Source organism: Drosophila rhopaloa, unplaced genomic scaffold (genome assembly GCF_018152115.1).
Source record: "Drosophila rhopaloa isolate 14029-0021.01 unplaced genomic scaffold, ASM1815211v1 contig_178, whole genome shotgun sequence".
Classification (NCBI taxonomy): domain Eukaryota; kingdom Metazoa; phylum Arthropoda; class Insecta; order Diptera; family Drosophilidae; genus Drosophila; species Drosophila rhopaloa.
This window is the reverse complement of record NW_025335059.1, coordinates 3,372,006-3,391,401: the sequence shown is the minus strand read 5'-3', so window position 1 is coordinate 3,391,401 and position 19,396 is coordinate 3,372,006. Positions and strand designations below refer to the sequence as shown.

The 19,396-nt window shown below is 38.4% G+C and overlaps 1 protein-coding gene across 14 annotated transcripts; it reads left to right on the top strand.

Moving 5' to 3' along the window:
• Positions 1-2,085: 2,085 nt before the first annotated feature.
• Positions 2,086-19,237, top strand: LOC108045508 (chloride channel protein 2). 14 transcript variants are annotated; one of them, XM_044458911.1, is made up of 17 exons: positions 2,091-2,382; positions 4,349-5,141; positions 13,563-13,670; positions 13,932-14,097; positions 14,166-14,294; positions 14,897-15,030; positions 15,144-15,300; positions 15,359-15,569; positions 15,625-15,726; positions 15,938-16,172; positions 16,230-17,327; positions 17,418-17,462; positions 17,550-17,585; positions 17,915-18,184; positions 18,334-18,363; positions 18,439-18,672; positions 18,730-19,237. In XM_044458911.1, the coding sequence occupies exons 2-17, from the start codon at positions 4,971-4,973 to the stop codon at positions 19,033-19,035; spliced, it is 3,432 nt and encodes a 1,143-aa protein (XP_044314846.1). In that variant the 5' UTR covers positions 2,091-2,382; positions 4,349-4,970; the 3' UTR covers positions 19,036-19,237. The 14 variants fall into 14 exon arrangements, 13 of the variants coding, with proteins under 13 accessions (XP_044314846.1, XP_044314847.1, XP_044314850.1 ...); XM_044458912.1 differs by having other exon boundaries at positions 2,091-2,511; XM_044458913.1 differs by lacking the exon at positions 2,091-2,382 and having other exon boundaries at positions 5,029-5,141; positions 13,913-14,097.
• The last annotated feature ends 159 nt before the right edge of the window (positions 19,238-19,396 follow it).

Genomic DNA, 19,396 nt, shown 5'->3' with positions numbered 1-19,396 from the left:
AAGTTTCAATTATTAATTTAGGTTTTTTCTAAAATAAACTTTTGTTTTTACATAAAACAAAGTACTGCCTATGTGTGTTTATATCATTTTAAATTTTTCACTTGAATATAGGTTTAAAGCTCCCGGATATGAACTTATCGCTACTGGCCTTAATAATAAAATATATTGTGTGGATACAGATGAGGAACATGTTAACTTTCCTATAAGTACACAGCTGTTTAAAAGCCTTTGATAGTACCATTTTCAGCCCACAGTAATTGACAATTTCAATAAAAAGTAAGTTGTAAATTGCATAAACAAAATATTTGCTTTTCTAGCACTAGCACGTCACAAGCTGTGTGGTAATGATATCTCTAAAGTCTTTTCCGGATCAATAGAGAATGCAAAAAGTGATTTAAAATTTTCTTAGTCTTAAAATAGCCCGGAGACGAACAAATACCGTGAAAGCCGGGGATAACAATTTTTAGCTGATTGTTAAAGATAACTTGATAGGATAAGAATTTGTATACTTTTTAGGCTTTTACAGTATTTTTTCGTCTCCGGTGCTTCCATTTAAAGATATCTTACTTACTAGTGGGCAAAGATTAAATAGTATAGATCTATCGTTTCACTTTCTTTAAGACACAGTTGACAGTTCGGTATCTCTGTTGCGATAGATAACGAACTGTCAATAAATTTGCGTGTCTATTTTGATCCAATGATCATTTCTCATAATTGTACCAATAAACGGAATGCTGAAAATAGATAACGTATTACGAAGTACCGAGCTATTTGCCTTGCGGCCAGTTATGAGTTCTCGTAAAATGGAATCGTATTTAAATATACCTACTTATACTCAAAGGGGTTTTTGGCAGACGGCGGCTTCAAAGTTACTTCAGCTCTTTGACAGGCGCTGTGGCACAGCTTTTCTTTTTGCGATAAATATTTACTTAATTATGGCTTTTTTCCCATTTAAGATACCGGAATGATATCATGCTAATCACTTGTTTCTATTTGATAGGCCTTGATGCGCGTGTCGTTAAAAAAAAACTGTCAATTCGTCAGACAAATAAAACAATTTCGCTATAATTTATTCCGGCAAAAAGTGCTGCCTTTTTGCTGATGTAGAAAATAATTGTTTTTTGACCACCTTATTAGCCTAATTTTTATATAATAATCTGATTAAAAATATTTACTTTTTCTGTTGTATTTTATCGCCTCTATTCATAATTTAATGTTTGAAATGCTGTATACTGTGGTTTTTCGAACATTCCCGTCATATTTTCCACCCTTCTGTTGTCTCCATACATACATATACCAGGTGCTAATAAACAGACCACGTTCCTTGATTTATTTATTGCGAGGCGGATTTTAATTTTACGCAACAAGCGTAGAGATTGCCGATTTAATAAAAGTAGAATTTTCGGTTTACAGGGGAAAACACAGAAGAACAAGTTTGGCAAGTTTCATTTTCTTGCAAATAAGAAATCCCCTGATCTGGGGTTTCACAGAAATCTAAAGAGATTTTGAGGCTAGCACAAATTGGTAGGAAAATTCTTAGGTTTTGCAGTACATTTTCGCATAGCTCGATCTAACCTCTGCTTATGTATGTTGCCTATGTTTTTGTTTACAAAAAATCTCAGGCTTACTATATTTTCAAGTAATATTTACTTTTTATTTGTGGTGGTTGGTGGTCTGAGCTCAGAAGATTTTTTATAACACTCAACAAATCCCATTCATAAACGCGCCGAGAGTCAAATCTAGAGACTTACTAACTCAGATTTTTATTTCGCTCCATAAAGAGCTTGTTGCTGATAAGCATTTCGAATCGGAATCGTAAAGAGCTCCCGGTTCCACTCTCTTTTTGTTTTTTGTTTTTTAGTAGCGTGCCCAACGGAAGGCAAATTTTCCACCAAATTAAGTCAATCGTTTGGGGATAATCCAGGCAGTGCTTTTGGATGTGGATGCCCAGTCAGCTGATCGATGCGAGCGAGCGAATATGGAAATACTGTAACTATATGGACGTCATTAATCTTGGCCGAGACCGCGACTGCGGGTGATAAGCAGTGGCTCCAACACCACCTCCACCTATTCAGCGAGAATGAGCAGTGGTGGCTACGACGACGACGACGGCGACGACGACGCCAGTCAATGCCAGAGCGCGAAGCGGTCGCGTTGACATCGGTAGCTGCTCTCCAATAATAATTCCAATACAATATTATTCCGGCGACCAGACCAGCTAATATCGCCCATGCTAATTGCTGCGCTGTGATACGCGATTCGGTTCCGAGTTGACTACTACTACTGGGTCGGCCTGGGTTGTCTGGTTTGTCTGGGCTGTCTTTCTGCTCCAAGTTCGATCGATGAGACGCCAGCAAACATCGGAAATCAGTCAGTTCCAAAGTGAGTGCAATCAATCCCAAGTCTTCCACTTGGTATGTGGAACCAGGCGATCGCCGCCGTAACAATAACAACACTAACTAAGGCAGCCAAACACGCGCCACAGGTGTGAGCAGGTGGATCGCAAAAAAGGTGACGGGGCGGTATCTGTGTTCTCATTATTCTCATTTGGATTCGGATTCGCATTCATGACGTTTTTGTTTTGCATCTTTGCGCCGTTTTAATTGATTTTATAACGAGTACATAAGCCTGTGTGTTACTACAGTAAAGATATATAACTGTATGCAAATATTGACAAAGATACGTTATGTAGATCCCCGATATGAGGAATACTTTGGTGATATAAGGTGTCCAAAATGTATAATTATATAGTAAAAATGCTCTACAACGAATGCTGTTGTTTGGCGAATTACTCGGCCTTTGTTGTGTTTGCAAAAATAATTTTAATAGTATATTTTTGGCAAGCTTTGAGTTTTTTGCACGGACTTGGAATAATATTTTCCGTGATATATTTTTGGCCCACAGCAACCAGTTAGCACTGCAATTATGTATCTTAAGTGGGTGCACTTATAAATGGTAATTCTTACAGCTTAATTTTAAGGGTCTGGCTTAAAGTCCCATTAAAAAGTATTCCAAAACTTGAGCAGGCAATCTGGGTTGCCCTATTCCGCTTTTAACAAGATTTGTCTTTCCCATTAAGAGTATAAGGTTTCTTCTTATCTGCTAGAACAAATATGTGCACTCATGTTTATATATTTTTCAAGTGGTATACGAAATCCGTGCCGTAATGGCCTGACTCAGATTTGCCATTATAAAAGTATCTCAGCTATGTTGAGAATTTTTTAAACTATTGATATGTGTTTAAAAATACAATAATAGGATCGAATCACTTCCTCTTAAAAGTGTTCAAAAAGAATTCCAAGCTTTTACTTCATTATACAGTTTTCAAAGCACAAATTGGTTTATAATCAACAGTCCCAATGAATAAATCCAATCAAAAAATCACAAAGCTATTAAATAATTTGAGACCCATTTAAATTGGTAATAAATATTATCTGGCTTTTAGCCGATCAATATAAAAACCAAGTTAAAGCAATCGAAACAAACAATGTATAAGTAAAATTATTTAAATTTATTTTGTTTAATAAGTAAAAAGACCAAATCTGTGCCACAGTCCACTTTTTACTTGCTGTTGTGGTTTTAAGGGCCTTCATCCAAACCCAGACGATTGTGGAAGCACTACATATTCGCAAGCCCATAAATTTGCCAAAATAGGCGCCATAATAGTGACAAAAGATTAAAATAATGTAATAAATCTTTAAATCTTAAAAGTTGGTCGTTGGTACATATAAAAATAAAACCACCATAAATTATTCCGCCATAATCCACTTTACGGTAGAATGCTCCTGCACATTGCTCTAGTATTTGGTGTCAGCTTGCCACAATGATAAGGCTATACAATAAGGTCTATCGTTCAGTCGAAATCAAAACAAACATTGAAATACCAGCTTTTAGGCCCTGCATACATTTTATTCCTCCTATATATGAGATTAAATATTACAACGAATTTACTTGGAAATATACTTTATATTCTTATCGAGTTTAAATGTAACGCCGGTTTCATTTGGATCATTTTAAATACGTAATATATATTATTAGAATAAATATTTTACGTGCCTTCCTTAAAATCGAACCTTATAGCAAATGGAGCCTTAGTCATATGTAAATTGTTATGTTCATTCACTACTATATCGTGACGCTTTGAATTAACCGCTGTTGTTATTCGCCCGCTCACAACATTGTTATACACCTGTTATTATTTTGCCCGTTTTTGCGCCACTTATCAGTTGAGATGCTTGCATAGCTGGTTGGGAACACATGCTCCCATGCCAAATTCATTAGCTGATATCACTCTCAACCCATTATTTTTGTTTGTTTATATTTTATATTCATTCCCGATTCGTTGCAGATCGCCGACACACCCTGGCAACACTCATTTTGATAAGGAGATAATTAAACTGTAATACATTTTCCCGATTTGCCTTTCGTCGGGGTCGTCGCTTTTGCCGGTGTTAATTAAGCCTTCACACACTTAAGTGTGCCACTTGAAATGAACGTTCGGAACACATATAAGTATAAACCTCTTAAGCGCTGCCTTATCGCCAGCCGGATTCGGCCAACGGAGTAGACAAAAGTAAAAAGTGATCTCACAGATAACGCCGTCGGGGAGCGGAATCCGATTCGGTATCAGTAGTATCAGAAGCAGTAGCAGTAGCAGTTTCCCAGACAACGTCGTCGTCCAAATCCAAGTCCAAGTCGAAGTCGCAGTCCGCCGGCAGTTGCTAAAAAAGCAGCAGCATATTCATAAATAATCGTTGGTCGCGGCCACATCGGCGGATCAACTCCACTCCACTGGCCATTGAAAGGAAGTCGGTCTTGTGACTTCGTCGTGGTGCTGATAATTGAATTTAATGCACAAATGAGCCCAAGGAATTTGCTTTCATAAAGTGACGAATGCAAACCCACCGCTTGCATTGTCTGCCATCGCCAAGAAATTTCACTTCCGAGTCGCACATCACTCCCGCTTAAAGATGAAGACGACCAGAAACGGAGGTCAGCTGCTCATCGCTCCCTCGCCCACAGCCCGACTAATGCCCCTGCGCACGTACTCCAATGCCTCCTCCCTGGGTCACCACCATGACAGAAGTCCTCTGCCGGACGGAGACGTGGAGGAAGGCGGTCTTGGCTACACCCACACCCTGGTAAGTGAAATTGGAAGTCCATTCTGAGAAGGTCCTGAAACCATTTTTCAGTGTCTAAGGTCTTAGCCCTTCTTAAATGTTTTAATCCTAATCCAGATTTGTATTAAATTTAATTTTTACGAAATATAAACAAGTCCATTTTAAAACTAATACTAATTTGATCCCTATTTAAAACGAAACGTACTTCACTGAAGGAATTTCTTATGATGAACATTTTAAATAAAATACAGATGAGGTTGCATATGCATCGACATTCTTTAAAAAATCAGCACTGTTTGATTTATGCACACAGCTTCATTTTATTAGGAATTTCCTAAAACTAAAGATTTGAAAATTTTCAGATATTAGCTTATCATTAGCTTTTAAATAAAAGAAAACTCAGTATACAGTGGATATTATAAGTCATCATAGAGATTTCAATTGTCATTACTTAAGATTGTTAATAGCTAATTTTACATAAAGATAACTATCAGATTCATTTAGTCTCAGAATGTACATCCGTCATTCCATATCGTTTTGAGGTTTTATATTCACTGCTCTATTGGCATGTTTGTTTGTGGTTAGACGCATTGGGCCGTTAATATATATCCGCATGATCAAACACATTTTCAAAGCTAAATAATATAAAAAACATTGATGTGTTTTAGAATCTTTCATTTTCTAAAATCTAAAACCAAACAATTCATTTGTACGAATCATTTCTGCCCTGTGACCTCATGAATTGCGGTACTCTTTTGTGACTCAGTGAAAAAGGAAAAATATATATAGTTAGAGAAATGCAAAAAAAATTTCGGATATGAATATGTGCAAATTGTTTCTTCGTTTAAGAAAAGTGAATATTTTTCATTTATTTTTTATTTTTTTTAAATATAATATACCGATGCACCACTTATTCAAATTTATTGTGATTCATACGTCTTGTGTTCGCAAGTTATAAATTTAGTCCATAAAGTTTATTGGGGGTGGCGTGAAAACTTACCAGTTATCACGACAATTTTATTGATCGAGAATTGATTGATTGTTTTACAATGTCAATCGGATTCATGAGCATAAGCTTTGCTATTTTACCACAGCAATTTCCGAAAGTAGCGCCGGATGCTAATCTATTAAGTGGGGTAACACCCAAACGAATTTTCTAAAAAAAAAAAAACAAATATTCGATTATAAACAGAGCCGTAAATACCCGTGCTAATAGGAAAATACATTTATCTATTTAAAGCCCACAATTGTGTTTGCATTAGAACACCTACAACGACCCAACTTGTTTGTTATTAATTTTTTTTATCGTAATTGGTGGACTGGAAATCCCGGGTTGATAATAAATTGCCGTCTACTGAATATTTATTTACATAAACACGTCGGTATGGCGCTTAGATTTGGCAATTCCAACCTTGTCACAGTTGGTGTCATTAACAAGGGGGATTACTCGATCGTATTTGTATTAGTGCCTCACCAGCAGCCGAGTTGATTAACTTAGATTCTTATTCTGATCAGTAAATACTCTTCAACTATGTATAAAGAGTAATCCATTAAATATAACATTTAATATATATATTAATATATATGAATATAGGTTCGATATTATTTTAGAGAACATTGCTGAATAGAACCTGATTTTTAGTGACTTTTCGTGAGGGTATAATTGAGTTCGCTAAGCCTTTTACACATTTGTTTCTTGTTTTACTTTTTCCGCTCATGTGATTAACATGTGACTATTTGCTTGTTTTTACTTCATTTGCTTTTATTTTTTTTAATTTTTGTCATGTGCTGTGACACATGTTGCTCAACATACAAATGGAATAATATTGACCTTAAGGATAATGTGTGGCCATTTAATGCCACTGCGTAAAGGCTCTAGCTTAAAGATTGAAAAGTACTTTATATCTAAATGTTTGATGATGAAGCGTTCCTTTCCAGATAAATCTAACGCAAACCCATTTCATCTAAAATTAGTTGAGACTCTATAATTAGCACCTTGAGATAATTGCAACAGTGAATGTAACTTTTCTAAATTCCTAAATAATGTTAAAATATGTGAACTTATCTTTTGACAGCAGTATTTAACAAAATTCTTAAGCCTGCAATTAGATGTCAGAATTGCTTAAATTTTAATTTATTACACTGTAGTTTTATAGCAGGCAATGACCTGGCGATCGATTTATCACCTGATAACCGAAAAGGAAGTATTATCCATCTGGATTTGACTGTTTCTTATCGGCGTTATATTGATCCATCCATCAAAATCGACTGCTTATTAATAATCACTTTCAATTAGTTAACCGTTTTGGGGATTTGCCAGAATAAAACGTCTCGATTAAATGTGCTTAACAATGTCGGTGTTGGCTTTTTATTATATTTTTAATAGGCCATGGAAGTATGTCTTCCTGCTTAAGTCATAAAGTTATTTAGCTAAAATTATATATCTTTATAGCGTGGTATTTGCGCTCACGCGCTGCGTGTTTATCTTTTCCCCATGGATATGAGCGAATAGCCCACATACTTATATACCAAGATGCTAAGCGATATATTTGCTCAAAGATTTCATTCAATTTTTAATTAAGTTCGGTAGCTTTTGTGCCCCATCCTTTATTGTTTTTCACAATGCTGCAGGTGTTGTTGCTATTTGGACCCTTATCGCGGTTTTTGTGGCTCTGGAGGTGTTTCTAGCAATGTCTGAGATGCTGGCTCCCCAGTCGCCACACAGTTTTAGCCAAGATCACTTTGTTTTATCGCAAACCTGCTAATTTCTATCATATGAGTTCGAAAATGTCGCTTCACAAAAAAGTAAGTAAATTATCATATCATCCACATTTATTTTGGTCTCTTTACCTGTTTGTGCCATGAATAAACTTAAGTTTAGGTAGAATTATTATATGAAAGTTAATTGATTGGAGTATGATCCATGATCGTATTTCCAGGTATTATTTCCTTTCCATTCAAGGGCATCATAGGAGTTTTATTACATAGAATTCTTGGTGCATAACTTTAGATTTGTATTTAAACTGGCGATGATTTTACCAGATTTAAACGAAATTATACGAACAAAGTGCAACAGCACGTACCTTTAACTGTATGATTCATCGGAGCTATTATTTTTCACATTGAAATTTTCAAAGAATTTAAAATGGTTGAATGGTATCATCATCATAGTCAAATTTTCAATATTTTTAAGAGTCATTCTTTAATAAACTCTGCAAAGTATGCACAAGTCTAAGAACACATGTTTTTAGGTTTACTTTATTTATATGACTGCAAGTTAACCCTTAAACAGATCAACACTGAAGTAGTCCTTTTTACCCTTCTATTCCTTGAATTCGGACTCAAGGACTTTTATAAGTAAAAAGATTAAAACCGCTTTGACAAATTTAAACCTAACAGAAACATAATGCCCGATTTCTGTCGAACACTGCTTAATTGGCCAAGCAGTGCGCTGATATATAACAGAACGTGATAAGCTTTCACTCTCTTTAAATTGTCCTCTCTTAAATGACTATTCCCATATCAATTTTCTGAAAGTTATGAAAGTTTAAGATAAAGGTCTGAGTACTCTGTTTACACCCCGACTAACGATCTATACCTATTTAGGGTTATCATTATCGCAAATTGGGGGTACAACTTGTAGATTGACTAAGACAATAATCAAATATAAAATAGTTCAGACGGACTAAAAGAACCGGTACACTTAAATGTGATAAATCCAACAGATGCTCGAAGACATGTGACCCAATGCCTAGTCTACACATTGAGACTATTAAAGCAAGTAATCGCAATTTATGCGGCTTAAGTGATCCGACACAGTGGGCTGAGCAATGCAAAAATTGTGAAAGAAATTATGCATTATCTTATGAGCTCTCAGTTGACGATCAGATAAGGGAAAACTATATTTTCGTTAAAACTTTAAAAGACGAAATTATGCATTTAATGAGTAATAATAGTAATTTGAAAAATGTAAAAATGATTTTCAAGGACAATTCAAATTATGTACCTCTTTATGTTGTCAAAGGTTGAAAGTACCTAGAAAAAGTGTTATCAAATAAAACTAGAGCCAGACCACTGTGCACCGCACTTCGTGTCATCCAAGCGCTTGGCATTTTCACTTTTTTGCCGTTGACCAGACCGCAGATTATTAAATTTATGAAATTCTATTGATGTTTACACGCAAACTTTGACCGCTCGAGAGTCACTGGTTGTACATGGGAACTATATATCTGGCGACAGGCGTCCGCAAACTTGAGACTGCTGGAAGACCAGACGAGTGCGTCGGTGTCTGTGTACTAAATTTAATGGAATCTTGAGTTTAAGCGGGACCAGAGCGGTCTATTCTCATGACACTATTCAGTTGGATTTAAGACTCTGCTCGGCTCACACATATTTCGCAAACGGAATTCAAATACGGGAAATGAACGATATCTGTGGCATGGATGTGACGAAACCGTATCGGTCCCATCTTTGATAGTGCGCCATCGATCGCGTTTAATTGCCATAAACCCATTAAAAACCCATTCGAACTGACACCAGCAGTATGGTTTATTTCGGCGATAGGCAACGCGATCGCAATCGCGATCGGAGTAATCAGAAAGTCGAGCGAATCATTCACGATGAAGAGTTTGGCGAGGAGAACGTCGAGCTGGTGGACTCGGAGTGGGCGGACTTCGAGAAGTTCATTTGCCAGTTGCGAAAGCGGCGCAACAGCAACATGTCCATCGGGGAGGAGCTGCGTCACGTGCAGCGGCAGCCGAAGATCAAGTCCCACGCCTTCTACCCGTGTCCGCCGCCAGCCGAGAATGCACGCGACTCGGACTCCTCGGACGAGGATGACCCCATCGGATACATCGACACTCTTGTAAGCAAACCTGGAGATCTGATATATAGTAGAATATGATTATTATTGGCAAATCCATTTTTCTGGTTGGTAACGCAATTCAAACAATTCTTATCTGTAGGTCTGTCCCAGACACTTGCATACGTTTCCTTTGGCACTTGTATAGCAACGGTCGAAAAAAATAGTAATTAGTTACTGGTCTTAAATAGTTTTTTCATTTATATAACATTTGCAAGGTCAAAGTTTAATAGACTTTTGTTAAAATATAAAAAACGAAACATAAAACAAAAAATTGTTTTGGCCAAATGTTTCTTTCTTTGCTGTTGAAAAAATAAAAGCACAAACATTATGTAAAAATGACTTTTATGATTTTGAAAATTTATAATTTTACTTATTACATAATATATTTTATTGTTATGGCTTATGTGGCCTTATTTCTTAACCGCGAGTGTAATTTATATAAGCATACGTCTGCGAATCGTCGTGATTATACTACCAATAAGTCTGATTATCCGACTTTCTTATTATTATTACCCCTTTTCATGACGCAAAGAGCTTCAAAATTTTTATAACTGCTCACGTAGAGGCAGTCATAAAATATTTAAGTTACATATGTTTTTAACAAGCTGTTAAGATTTGCTAAAAACAATAATAAATTGAAAACGAGCCCGGTGAAATATTTAAAAATTCACTTCGACCATTTTCAAAATCAATCATTCGCACTGTGGACATGGCGATGAAAATCAAATTGATATTTGTATTGTTTATTTTTTTAAATTTAATAACACCGAAATGTAGCATCCACTGTTTTATTTGAACTTTGTTCGTCACACACGTTTGGAATGAACATCTGCCGTGAAACCATCGATCAAAACAAAAACTTTTTATGATTTCTGAATGGTTTTCCAAGCTTTCGCTCGCCGCTTTTCTTGCCAGTTGTCTCTGGCGATTTTCCCACTTCTATTCGCATCTGGGCCTTTGTAAAAGCAATGCAAAAACAGTGTACGAATGACAAAACAAGCAAAGACATTAGCTATTTTTAATCCGATTATAACGAAAAGTGTTTATTATATTTAAAGAAAGCAACGAATATTCCATTGCTAAAGGTAGTAGGGTGCCGGAAAAGAGTGACCGTACCGGGAACTCGTAGGTGAGAATTATCTGTATTAAAAAAACCTACAAAGCACTTAAATCACACACATGTAGTTATTTCAAGAACACATCCTAAATTGATAATCCATTATCGTGCAATTAAATTTACGATCCATTTTGAAATACCAAAGTATTTGCTTTTGATTGCCGAACGGTCAGAACTTAAAAACAATTTTAAGATTCATATTTTGTTTACACATCCCTCAGCCACTTTTTCATTTTCTTGTTGGCCATTTTTTAATATCGGCACAGCGTGCTACCCTGCCGCAGCGTCTAGCCAAAAGAAATTTCAATAATTTTCCACACAGAGCGCCGAAAGCTCGACAAGTCAGTTTAGTTTCAAAAAAGTTTACGCCAATACAAGAACGCTCGGTGGCAGTCGGAAAAACAGGCAATTTCAAAAATCAATAGATAATGGAAAATCATTAAAAAGTGCAAACTATTGGATAATATATGGGAAAGTTCTAAGGTGATTTGTAAAGATTTTCCGGGTCTCGATCAAGGCGATAAATCAAATTTATATGAACGGCCGAACCGTAAACCGACCACGGCCCAGAGTGAAATGTTAAAAATAAATGGCAATGCATTTTACAATCGCCGTGTTCCCGAGACGGGGCTCAAGGGCAGTGGCATCCACCTCTAATTACGTCTGGCAGTGAGATCCGAAAACTTGTACTGCATCCGAGATAACCGAAAAACTAAAAATAATTGGCAAAACAAGATGCGACACAAATATTCGGCCAACACCCGCGGGCATGTCAAAGGCCGCCACCCAGATCCGTTTGACTGTGACTGTGTCTGTGACTGTGACTACGAATTGTGATTATTTGATTGTGATTGCAACTGCGTCTGCGACTTTGATCGTGACTTTGAGTACGGGAACTCGTCCGTGTGCATCGCTTGCTTCATGTTTAACAACAGCCACTCGCACCAGGATGAGTACATTCGCGAATACGCCTTCGAGCCGGAGCTGCTGATCAATCGCGAGGACTACCAGCGCAAGGAGGAGCGCTCCCAAAAGTCCACCGCCTCCACGCCCGTCCGCCAGCGCTGGGATGAGGTCATTGCCAAGCAGAAGGAGCAGCACCGCAAGCAGAGCATCGATCCGCCCGGCGAAGACAAGAACCAGATCGAGATCGAAATCGAGGCCTTCTACTATGTGAGTGGCCGACGGGCCACCTGCTTAAGGCATCCATGGCCATCGGTGCAGCGGTAGACCCCCAGGGGCACAAAAGCACTGAAAGAAATTCACCCTGACGTTGGCCCTTCAACTTTTATCATCGATTGAGAAATTAAATAGGAAAAATGCACCTGTCATTAAAGCCTAAGAATCTTAAATGGAACTAAAATTGATTTAAAATATTGTTCTCAGTTAGAACCACATTCATCATGATCCGAAAAGGTTTCCGCCAGAGTATCACCTTATCACCTCTGCCCTTAACTAACTTCAATCAAAAACCTTGCAAAATCAAAAACCCTACGCTAAGTTAAAGTTATTAAAAATATTAATCTTATAATTATTAATTATTTTTACTTTTTAAGGTTTTGATTAAAAAGTACGTAAGGCTTAAAAATCAAAAATATGAAAACCAAAAGTAACGAAAATATGTTTCATTTCCTAAAATACTTAACCAAAACGATTGTTCAAAAATAATTGAGGATCTTTAATAACCATACTAATATATAGTATTTATTTTTTTATTTTCCTACATTGCAACGACCAACCTCTTGCATTGACCCTCAAAAGCAAACACATAAAGAAAATCACCCTGAGGCTTACCCTTCAATTCATAAATAAATCAGATTCTGCATAGGAATTTATAAAATTTCACTTCTAGATTTTCACTTTCTCAAATTATTTCGTGACCAAGAAAATGACGTATTCAGAATTTGGTTCACAAATAGTCTCAGCTGTTAGACATATCAGATCACCTTGACAAATGGTAGCACTCATTTACCGGTAAATAGCAAATTTCTTTAAGAAATATATTACTGGTAAACATAAAAAACATCCATATAAATTATTTTTAAAAAAACTCGAATAAGTTTTAAATACAAAAATTATAAAACTGTTTATAATATTAACCAAAAAGAAAAGCAAAGAAAGTCCCTATTAACAAAACCAATTTATAATATTTTACTAAATCGTAAATCTCTACTTATATAAACGTTGAATTTTAGAAATTTCGTCTCAAATTTTTTTTAGTGTATCTGTCTGTAGACTTCCTACTCTGTCATCAGTTCTTTTTCTCTTACCATTTGTCTAGAATACTCAAGGCAAATGTAATTGTTTGTTTTCAACACAGGTAGAACAAAAAGCTTCTTTGTTTGGTTTTTAAGATATGCATTTTCCATAATTATAATTAGAAAATATACACACACATTTTGACCTTTTCGATTTTATATTAAAGTTCAGGTCTTGACTTATTTTCTATTTATCTTCCCAGATGTATGGTCGTTATACCAAAGATCTAGGAGAATTTGCCAAGGATGAAGCCAGAAAGCTCAAAATACTCGAAAAGCGACGAAAGCAGGAAGATAAACAAAGGAATAAGGTAAAATTAAATAGAACGTTAAAGCATCGTGTTCTCATTCACATAGAATGCAATGTTAATAATGGTTTTGTGATCTATTTAAATGCAAACTAAACGAGAAAACTAAATGTTTAAGGTATGTGCGGAAAAGCCATATACAACATCAACGCCTATTTGGCTAAGTAAATTAGAATTGTAGCCTCATCTTGATCGAAATGTATTCGTTGAGATCCTCCTGAACGTATCGGTTTATAAAGCAGCAGTGCTGGGAAATATTTTCAGGAACTGCTAGGCAAACACTCGAACCGGGCGAAGAAAGTGTCATCATGGATCTGGAAGCACACGGTGGCCCGGCTGGGCGAGGATTGGGTCTTCCTGGCGCTACTGGGCATCATCATGGCGCTGCTCTCATTCATCATGGACAAAGGCATATCCATATGTACAAACGGTAATGGTGCTATTAATCGATTTTTCAGCTCGTTTTTAGTACCCATTGTTTCGTTTCTATTCCTCTAGCGCGAATTTGGCTGTATCGCGATCTGACGTCACAGCCTTTTGTTCAGTACATAGCATGGGTCTCACTGCCGGTCTGTTTGATATTGTTCTCAGCCGGCTTTGTCCATCTCATCGCACCGCAAAGTATAGGTAAGCGTCCGTCTTATCATACATCATACACCTCATAAAGTCATTTTCTCATCACTCTCATCATCTCACTTCCTCCTAATAACTGTCTTTTCCTTAGTCTAACTTATGTAGTAGAGTTGTTTTATTTAGTACAAATATTTTAAACGTAGCTTGCTTGAGTAAATAAATAAATAATTGCCTTAAATTGTGCCACTCTTCCATTCGAGCTGACGTCGGTTTTCCAAAATTGTAGAAATTGTATGAATTTTGTGCTTACTTACTTTACTTCTATGGTTGATTAGGGCAAGGGAAATGAACGAAACTTGATTGTTTTGTATGACGAAATAGACTCTATTTCTTCACGAGAACTCTTAGGGTCCTTCTATTTAATTTTGATTTAAACGTACTCATAGTACCACTGCACTCTGGCAGCTGCCCACTCCAAGCACACTTGGCACCTCCAATCTGTGAACCCCATGTGTCTACATGTTAAATACTCGAACCACAACTAACACTCCCAGCAATTCTGCTATCTGCACACCTCAGAAACTAACCACTAAATATACAGTATAAACCACTGCGAGTATGATCAATGCAAATCTACATAACCAAACTGTGTCTAGGTTCCGGTATACCCGAAATGAAGACCATACTGCGCGGCGTTCAATTGAAAGAGTATCTCACATTTAAGACACTAGTGGCCAAGGTAATTGGTTTAACGGCAACTCTGGGCAGCGGTATGCCATTAGGAAAGGAAGTAAGTATAAGAATTGATCTCACACTGCATGCAAACATGCCGCTGAGGCGAAATTGAGTGCAATTTGGAAAATCAATAACATTCCGCATCTGTATCTCCGTGTATGTTCCCAGGGTCCTTTCGTACATATAGCAAGTATTGTAGCACAATTATTAAGTAAACTTGTCACATCATTCCAAGGCATATATGAGAATGAGTCGCGAAACTCTGAAATGTTAGCGGCCGCCTGTGCCGTGGGTGTGGGCGCCTGTTTTGCAGCACCTGTGGGTGGTGAGTATCTCGTAATAGATCTCCGCGAATCCTGACCTCTGACCTTCTCCGCCCGCAGGTGTGCTCTTCAGCATTGAGGTCACCACCACCTATTTCGCGGTGCGCAACTACTGGCGTGGCTTCTTCGCGGCGGTTTGTGGCGCCACCGTCTTTCGACTGCTGGCCGTGTGGTTCCAAAATGCCGACACCGTTCGAGCCCTCTTCCTCACGAACTTCACCACCGAGTTCCCCTTCGATCCCCAGGAGCTCTTTGTCTTCGCCTTGATTGGGTAAGTTACTGGTCTATTAGTCATTTAATTATTTAATCGTTTGACTCTGTTCCAGACTTGTCTGCGGCTTGGGTGGCGCCTCTTATGTGTGGGTCCATCGGCGGTACGTCCTGTTCATGCGATCCAACAAGCGGATGAATAAGTTTCTGCAGAAGAAGTGAGTTCTTGAGATGGAAAAGGTCTTTATACTTAAAAAATAACTTAAGGTCTCTTCATTTCTGATCAGAATTCACAGATCAATAAATATGGTTAAAGGCTATTTAAAATAGCACAACAAATCATGTACTTATGTATTTTAGTTTAATTTATCTATTATTTATAACTCATATTAATTTTAATATTAAACTTTCATATTTTCTTTCTTTTAGTCGGTTTTTGTATCCGGGATTCCTGGCCCTGTTGGTCTCCAGCATATCGTTTCCCCTGGGCACTGGCCAGTTCCTGGCTGGCGAACTGAGCACCCACGAGCAGGTGACGCAGCTCTTCAGCAACTTCACGTGGTCACGGGATGATCTGACCGTGGAGCAGGCGGCGGTGGTGACCCATTGGATAACCAGCTACACCAGTGTGTTTGGAAACCTGGTCATCTACACCCTCTTTACGGTAAGTACTATGATATATACTAAGATCGAACTCACTAAAGACGCCTTCCTTTTGCAGTTTATGTTCTCCATAATAGCCTCCACGATACCAGTTCCGTCGGGCATGTTTATTCCGGTTTTCAAGATCGGGGCTGGCTTCGGTCGGCTGGTGGGCGAGTTCATGGCGGTGACATTTCCCCATGGCGTCCGCTACGGCGGCCGACTGTCGCCCATCATGCCCGGTGGCTATGCCGTCGTCGGGGCGGCCGCCTTCTCCGGATCCGTGACGCACACGGTGTCCGTGGCCGTGATCATTTTCGAGATGACCGGCCAGATCACGCATGTGGTGCCCGTGATGATTGCCGTGCTGGTGGCCAATGCCGTGGCGGCGTTGCTCCAACCGTCGATATACGACAGTATTATATTGATTAAGAAGCTGCCGTACCTGCCCGATCTGCTGCCCTCCAGTTCCGGTATGTACAGCATATTCGTGGAGGACTTTATGGTGCGGGATGTGAAGTACATATGGCACGGCATCTCCTACCAGAAGCTCAAAGAAGTCCTCAAGCTGAACAAGACGCTGAGATCGCTGCCACTGGTGGACAGTCCGGATAACATGATCCTGCTGGGATCCGTGCAGCGTTACGAGCTGATCAAGATGATCGAGAAGCACATTGGGCGCGAGAAGCGAATGGAGGTGGCCCAGAAGTGGCAGAAGGAGGCCCAGGAGCGGGCGCTCGAGGAGGAGAAGAAAAAGCAGGAGGTGGAGCTGAAAATGCGACGTCCATCGCGGTTCGAGGTCCTACCGGCTCCGGATATTCTCAGTCTGCGACAAATTGCAAACGATGAAATGCTGCCACCGAAGAAGCGGGCGGAAACGATGCACGGTTCGCTGGCGCCAAGGAAGTCCATTCTGAAGAAGACGAACTCCTTCAACCTGAAGACCTACGCCCAGCCCATGGGCCACAGTCCCAGCATCACGCCGTACACCACGATCACCGGCAACTCCGAGTTCCGCATCCGCTCGGCCTTCGAGGCCATATTCAAGAAGTCCACCACGCTCCAGGATGTCCAGCCGGATCCGGAAACGGGCTCCCTCTCCCCGGCCGCCAGCCACACTGAGGTGGAGGTGCCGCGCACTCCCAGCACTCCGGGCGTTTCCAAAAAGGTTCAGCTGGTAAGTGAATTAGTCTTTCCTACTTCTTAGAAATTGGGTTGGTTTTCGAGTTGACCATGTAAACCGGGAGGTACAATATCTCATTTCAAGTCTGCACAAAGTAATTGGGATTTTGTAACCGATCAAATTATGCTGGTAAGTAGCTACTAACAATTTTCATATCATACATTCATAAACTTGTGAAATGTTTACATATGCTTAAACCACTCTAATATCTGCAAGCAAGTAAACCCTATTTCAACGGAAGCAACCACATTGGTAAGGAATAAGACAAAGAAATACTTGTAGATACTTAAAGATCAAATAAAAGTAGAATAGTAACTATATAATTATTACTAGAATATCGCCAAAAATAAGTTATTTAGTTGATCACTTTTTTTTTTAAAACAAAGATTTTTAGAGAATTAAACCAAAATCTTTAAGAGGTATACCACTTTTAAATCAGATTTCTTATGGGCTTGACTGAAATTATAACACCCTCTGCAAATGTATGATATCCCAATTGAAAGTAGTTCTAAAATGTTGCTAGTAATTTAGCCAAGAATAATGTTTTTTATCAAGAGTAATCTTTTAATCTGAACAATAAGCCTGCCGAAAAGGAAAGCACGGAAATAGCAATATCAAATAGTGGGGATAATTCGAGCCCATCACCGAGCATTAAATTTAAAACAAATAAAGTTGGAGATGTAAATAGATCTCCTCAAGAGCCAAAAAGGTGCTCGAAAATAAGGTTTGCCAACGAAGTTGGAGTAAAAGATTCGCCTACTCGAACTAAAATAAAAATCAAAGAATCAAGTGAAATTGGCTATTCTATAGAGGATGTCGATGAAGCAGCAGGTCCAGAAACGGAAGTTGAGGTAGGTAAATGATGAAGGAATAGAAAAGATGAGAATGAAATATATGCAGTACTAGTACGCCAACTAATCATTATGCCATTAACCATTAACCTAACAAAACAAATTTCTTTTCTATCTGTTTTGTAACTATCTTAATTAACTCAAACAAGAGCATTCAAAAGACGAAATCGGTGCAGTTGGTACGTCTAGAATAGATCTTATAAATAATGGCTTCAACCTTCTTGATAATATATATTGTTTTAACTTACTTCTAGCCCAGGGAACGTGTAATTGACATGTCGCCGGAGGATCAGAAGCAATGGGAGCTCGAGGAGATGATGAAACCCATCGATCTCCAAAAGGCCAATGTGCACATCGATCCCTCGCCGTTCCAGCTTGTGGAACGCACCTCCATACTCAAGGTTCACTCGCTGTTCTCGATGGTGGGCATCAACCACGCCTATGTCACCAAGATCGGAAGGCTTGTGGGCGTTGTGGGACTGAAAGAAGTAAGATTTGTTGGATAACTTTAAAGATTATACTTTATAAATTATGTTTTTCAACAGTTGCGCAAGGCCATTGAGGATATCAACAGCAATAGCTTTGTGCCCCCCACACGCGATGAAGATGCGGAGGACAAGCCGGCGGTTGAGAAGCCACTGCTGTCAACAAACACTAGCGATAAGGCCGTGGACATGACTGTGACCTCAATGGACTCAGCACTATCCAATTCCGAGAACTGCTCGGACATCGAAATGGAGCACATAAAGCACACGGATAAGGGCACAGTTTCGCTCACCATGCCGCCACAGGAATCCAATCAAAACCCATCGGCGGACACAAATATCACAGAAAACGGCAATCATGCTTGATACAAGATGATCGGCTATCAGAATAGTACATACGATACGTATACGTAATATGTTTGTAAAGATCAGCTAAACACCTATCATAAGTTACGTCTTACACGAGTTAGTCATCAATGTTATTATGTATTTATATCTCGTTAGTTCATAATGTCAAAGATATCGTGATTTATATATAAGTTGAAAAGAAAATCAAGTCACCAACAAAGTCTTCTTTTAGTTTTATTGATTGGGTAATATCTCTTGTGATCCTAAAAACACATTTAACTCTTTTTGATTTTAATATCATTGGAACCGTACAGATCGAAAAATTTTAACAAAATAAATTTTATGGAAACAAGTAAATTACAGATTTGTGAGTATAAAA

Bases quoted from the DNA above. Each gene is read 5' to 3' on its own strand.
- LOC108045508 (XM_017124855.2), top strand. From the start codon at position 9,664: ATGGTTTATTTCGGCGATAGGCAACGCGATCGCAATCGCGATCGGAGT. The intron at 14,098-14,165 runs GTAATGGTGCTA...CTATTCCTCTAG, and splicing joins CATATCCATATGTACAAACG to CGCGAATTTGGCTGTATCGC. The intron at 15,570-15,624 runs GTAAGTTACTGG...ACTCTGTTCCAG, and splicing joins TTTGTCTTCGCCTTGATTGG to ACTTGTCTGCGGCTTGGGTG.